Below are 5767 nucleotides of genomic sequence, written 5' to 3'. Positions count from 1 at the left end.
CAGAATGGATGGTATTATACAATGGCTTGTGTGCAAACATATAGGTGAGGTGGCGAGAAGATAGAAGGGCAAAGGGTCGGGAGAAAAAGGTGGGCATAATAGTACTGGAATGTCAATAAATTATTATTATCTTGCTGAGAAATGCCCACGCCACACGGTTCTTAATTTTGTGTAGAATGCTTATCTTGCTGCTTATTCCATTCCCTTGCTCCACTTGTACTTGTGCCCCAATCCAGTAGACTGGAATATACTGCGTCTTATTCCACTCTCTTTGTTCGAATGAATATAATGCGGTACAAACTAGTAGGCGGACTTTTTTCAAACCTGTGAGCATTTTTTAAATCCATTAACTCTTTTCAATTGTTACCTTCTTTTTAAAAAATCTGTGAACTTTTTTTTCAAATTGGCCAACTTTTTTTTTCAAAATTGATGAACTTTTCTCAAAATTGATGAAGTATTTTCAAGTTTTTGATTTTTTTAAATCAATGAGCTTTTTTTTTCAAATTCGTGAACTATTTTCAAAATTGATATTTTCTTTTCAAAATCAATAATCAAGGTCCAGTAACTTTGGAAGCTCTTATGGGTTACGGATCCCCGCGCTGGAAGATCCAAGTCAAGCATGTCGCGTTTAAAGGGTTGGATGGTCGTGTTCACAAGGCGGCATGCCCATCCTCAGGGCATGCTGGAACGTGTGTTCTACTCGCTTGCTGTTGCTCATGATGCAACTCACATTGTTTGCTTGGCGCGTTACCTGTACCCGTATCTATTGTATATATAGTGTTGGAAGCTAGTACCATTTACTGGACTCATCATGCCTGTACTCTTTTGCACTTGGTGTCTTTGTTCAATTGAAGCTGGTAGGGATTACATATGGCCCTGATGGTTTATGTGTTATGCTGGTCGTTCTATCTGTTCCGGTTGTTGCCGGCATATGCTCATGTCACAAATCTTTGGCGTGCTTTGGAGGTGTTGGCTGATGGTTCTCTCTTTTCATTCTATGAAAAGATGGGAACCCCTGCAGGAATCCATACATACTTTCTCTGTTTCAAAATATTTAAAGTTTTAGCTTTGTCCCAAATGAAACTCCTTTAAATTTGATCAACTTTATAGAAAATATGCAAACACGGAAACACCTACAACACCAAATTAGTTTCAGTAGATGCATCATGTTATATGTATTTGGTGTTATAGATATTAGCAATTTTTTCTATAATCTTGGTCGTCTACAACTTCAAATATTTTGGAATGAAACAGAAGACTCACGTGTGTTTTTAGATCATTAGTTTGATCAACAAAGTCTGAGTTATGTATCATAAATAATACATCATCAAAAACTTTCTTAAAAATATGAATTCAATTCTATACCTTTTACATGATATACTATAATATTCCTACAATATAATAGACAAATCATTGGTCAAATTGATGATCTACGAACACACACGAAACATTTCTTTTCTACCAAATTGATGGTATATTTTGTTGTAAAGAAAGATGAGTAATATCTTTGATTTTTTTTAGCTTGACTTAACAATAAGATGTTTGGTTATTTTGCAAATTTTGCACATCCTTCGTCAATTCAAGTTGCCAGTACTACCTATAGTTTGGGCTTTTTGGTGTGGGTTTTGACTTGGATTGGGCTGTATGTATAATGTATTGGATTGGATACAAAAAACGGTCCGGGTTGACGGGCTGGAAAAAAAAAACCACTCACTCCTCCTGCGGCTGCGTTCTCTTTCCCCACGAACCCTAGCCGGCCGAACCCTCCGCCGCCGGTCCCTCCCGGAGCTCCGCCGCCGACCAGTCCACAGGCAGCAGCAGGTAGCCGCCACTCCTTCGTCCCCCTCCCTCCTTTCTCTTGCATCTTCATCTCCTGCTCAAAAAACTTGCCCCGATTTCCGCGTCGGATGAGCACCTGCCGTAGATTGGATTCAGATACCGTGAGAATATGTCTCTTGATGACTACTTGCCGCATGATTTTTCCGGTGCTACAAGTGAAATGGTTTTTTGCTTGCTTGCTTGGCAGGTGTTTGTGATAATGCTTGCAGGGGCGAACGCTTCCAAATTGCAGTTTGAGTTTGGTTTCAGATGCGCACATGTTTTGGTTTAGAAATGCTAGCAATGAAGCATGCAATGACTGATGATATATGTATATGAAAAAGGAGGACAAGATTAAGTTGTTTTATCTGCTTCGCCTTGACCTGAAACCAAAGCTTAGCAATGAGCAGTTAGTATCTTCTTTTTTTTACTAATTTCATAAAGTTCATTCTTCTTCAACCTGCAGGTTATTTCCTGGAGAGTCTCGAGCAATGAGCAGCCAACTGCCGCCACTGCCGCCGGCTGCGCCAGCAGCGAAACCTCCGTCGATCCCCTCCACGGCCACTACCACTACTCTCGCTACCGCCGCCGATGGAACCACCACCATATCCTTGCTTGGCCAAGACCAGCTCCTCGAGATCTTCCTCCGCCTGCCGAGCCTGCCGGCCCTCGCCCGTGCCGCGCTCACTTGCCGCTCGTGGCTCGGCGCCGTCCGCTCCTCCCGGTCCTTCCGCAGCCTCTTCCGCGCCCTCCACCCGGCGCCCCTCGTTGGGATCTTCCTCGAACTCGACGAGGGCGCCGTCCGATCCTTCGCCCCCTTCCGCTGCTCAGATCCCGACGTCACCGCCGCACTCCGCCGCGGCGACTTCTTCCTCACCTCCCTCACTGCCGAGGACGACCCGCACGCCGTCTGCTGGGAAATGATGGACTGCCGCGACGGTTACATCCTCCTGTGGAACATGGTGTCCGTCGCTGTCATGAACCCTATGACCTGGGCCGTGAACATCATCCCGGTGCCCGAGGAGGCTAGAGAAGGCAGTCTCCTTGATTCCGCCTCCGTTGAGTTCCATCTGCTGTCTTCAGAGGAGAACCCCTGGTCGTTCAGCGTGGTCTTCTTGTGCGCACACATATCTAGGCTTCAGGCCATCGTCTTCTCGTCGGAAACGAGGGATTGGGTCGTCCACCCTTGGATGGAAATCGGCGGTGAATTCAGCATGATGTTCAGTGCTGCCACACTGCTGGGTGGTTATATTTATCGGCCTCTCTATGGCGAAGGACGCGTGATCAGGATAAACATAGCCACCATGGATGTCTCCTCTCTGTATCTACCCTCGTTGGCAACAGACGGTGTTTCCATGGGGGATACCGAGGATGGAAAGCTCTGCATGGTCTATGCATCAACTGATGATCTTCTTCTCCATGTTTGGATCCGCAGCGGGGACGGCGATGGGATCGAGAGCTGGGTGCTGCAGGACGTAATCTCTTTGAGGGCAGAAATTGATGAGATCACTCCTACCCCCTGGGAGTGGCAGGACCAAGTCACAATTGTGGAAGTCAGGCCTGGATGTGTGTACTTCTCCATGACGTGCATAACTGATGGCACAGAGCGCATCTGGTTCTTCTACCTTTCAATTAAGACCATGGAGATTGAGTTGCTGATGCAAGTCACGTCTCATGACTATGCATGTCCATATACTATGGCTTGGCCTCCTTGTTTGATTGGTGATGACAGGAGCACGAAACATGAGGCTGAAGGATCCGGCAGTTGTTTGCTGAAGTCCAGTAATTCTACCAAGGTAAAAACACCAACCAACCATAAAAAGCTCAAGTGTTTACTCATTTAATTTAATTTAGTACACACAGAGGCAGCAGAGTTGTTAGTCGAAACCATGAATTACCCTACTGTCTGGCTGGCTACATTGACTACATTAACAATGCCAGTCTTCGTGTTGCAGCAGAAGCGCAAGTCGTCGAGCCCCGTCGGCCTAGCCATCGATTTCAACAGTGCTGATGCGTCGAGGCAGCCCTTGCAGCCAAACTCTCCAGACTGCAGGTTGCACAAGAAGTGAAGCCGGCCAGCCTGACATTCTCTTCTGCATGGCTTGAACTGAAGTGAACTGAACATCCATATCCTCCAGACTGAACTGAACATTCATCTCCAGACTGCTGTGGCTTGCTGTTTGCCTGATGGATCTGACTAACTCAGCTGGGTTAATTTGGTTGGTTCTTGTCGGTAGAACCTCCTCAGTCATATGTAGTCTGCACTTCCCATTTTCTTCGTCCGCTTGTCGTGGTAGCTGCCTGTGTCTATGTGGTCAGTCCGTCGTGTCTCTATATCAACCCTTATCAGAGACTGCTATGGTAGCGCTAATCAACCCTTATCGTGGTCAGTCCGTCGTGTCTCTATATCATTTGTGTGTTCCCTCGGCTGTCGATACCGCGTTTGTTTACCGGAAGGGTAAGCTTGTGTCAGGCAGATGTGTTGGGCATCCGGAAAATGCTATCCATCTCAGTGAACCCTTTGGCCCTATACTGTGATATTAGTTGATGTAGTCGTTACTAGCTGCTCTCTTATCCATGACACATCTGCAGCGTCAAATCTCATCTTGTTGTGTGCTGTGCTGTGCTGTTGTCGAGTTGCCTTGCCTGTAGCTGCAGCAGAGTTACTTTGGTGCTTTAGGATCTCTGCTGCCTGATTCCCTGATGCTTAAGTGACGTGTATTTCGCATCAGATTGTTAGTGGCATCTTCTCATAGTATCCATGCATGCATCAGTCTTTCTTTCTTTCTTTCTTTCTTTGACAATGTATAAGATTCCAAGGCTTGCCATTTCTATTTGATGCCATTCGTTCACAATGAAACTCCAGAACAGAACGGATGGTGTATCGGCAACAAGATTTTAGATGCTTATAAAGTGTTGTTAGTTTAGAAAACATACCCCTGAATGAGCTAAAAAAAGAGCATGAAACTAATCATGGAGTGCTATATCTTTTAATTAAAATAAAATGGCAGGATGCCATCCTACAATCGCTTTTGTATATAAACTTAAGGTAGCGACAAGGTAAAAAGTGGCCGCATGGTTTTTAATTTTGTACCGATGCTTTATTATCTTGCTACTTGTTTCATTCCTTTGCTCCACTCGTACTTGTGCCCCAATCCAGTAGACTGGAATATACTCCCCTCTCATTCCAGCCTCCAAAAAAAAAATCTAGTACAAATGGCTTTTGTATATAAACTTAAGGGCGACAATTAGAAAGCTGACTAATGATTTCCTCCATTTCAACGAAAAAGTATGGCCTGAAGTATATCCAGTGATCGATACTTTTTTGATTTGTCAATAGATTTTCAGAAAATTTCAATTGATGGTCGAAACCAAAAAGGACGATACAACTTTTCTTTTTGTTGATATACCATGCTGACGAGTTCACGTTGATCCTTCCGATGCCTCAATATTTTATTCAACTAGATGATATCCACACGTTACTGCAGAATATTTATTCAAAATCATAAATTACATAAAGATGAGCACACCAAGGAAATTAGAAATGAAAAGAATAAAATATTATCGGAACAACACATTTTGAAAAACATTGGAGTGTTGAACAAAATTTTTAAAACTTGAACAATTTTTGAAAATGAAAAAAAATTGAACAGTTTTTAGAAAATTAAACAATTTTTGAAATTCTAGACATTTCTTCAATTTTATTGAAATGCGAATACATTTTGAAAATTTAACACATTTTTGGAGTTTTAAACAATTTTAAAAAAATACACAAAATTTGAAAACCTGAAGATATTTTGAAAATTTAAACTAAAATTCAGTGCATTTTCTGTAAATTTGAAATTAACATATTTTGAAATTCTGATCAGTTTTTAAAATTTAAACATAATTTGAATTTTCTTTGATTTTTTTGGAATTTGAATATGTTTAAAAAAACAAATTTAGGAGT

The 5767-nt window shown here is 42.8% G+C and overlaps 1 protein-coding gene across 3 annotated transcripts; it reads left to right on the top strand.

The window, feature by feature from the left end:
* Positions 1 to 1711: 1711 nt before the first annotated feature.
* LOC123131479 (uncharacterized) lies at positions 1712 to 4720 on the top strand. 3 transcript variants are annotated; one of them, XM_044551150.1, is made up of 3 exons: positions 1712 to 1821; positions 2027 to 3614; positions 3777 to 4720. In XM_044551150.1, exons 2-3 carry the CDS (start codon positions 2310 to 2312, stop codon positions 3885 to 3887), a joined length of 1416 nt encoding a protein of 471 aa, XP_044407085.1. In that variant the 5' UTR covers positions 1712 to 1821; positions 2027 to 2309; the 3' UTR covers positions 3888 to 4720. The 3 variants fall into 3 exon arrangements, with proteins under 3 accessions (XP_044407085.1, XP_044407083.1, XP_044407084.1); XM_044551148.1 differs by having other exon boundaries at positions 3774 to 4720; XM_044551149.1 differs by having other exon boundaries at positions 1716 to 1821; positions 2285 to 3614; positions 3774 to 4720.
* Positions 4721 to 5767: the final 1047 nt, after the last annotated feature.

Source organism: Triticum aestivum, chromosome 6A (genome assembly GCF_018294505.1).
Source record: "Triticum aestivum cultivar Chinese Spring chromosome 6A, IWGSC CS RefSeq v2.1, whole genome shotgun sequence".
NCBI classification, from domain to species: Eukaryota; Viridiplantae; Streptophyta; class Magnoliopsida; order Poales; family Poaceae; genus Triticum; species Triticum aestivum.
The sequence above is the reverse complement of the archived record's forward strand: the minus strand, read 5'-3'. Positions and strand labels throughout refer to the sequence as shown.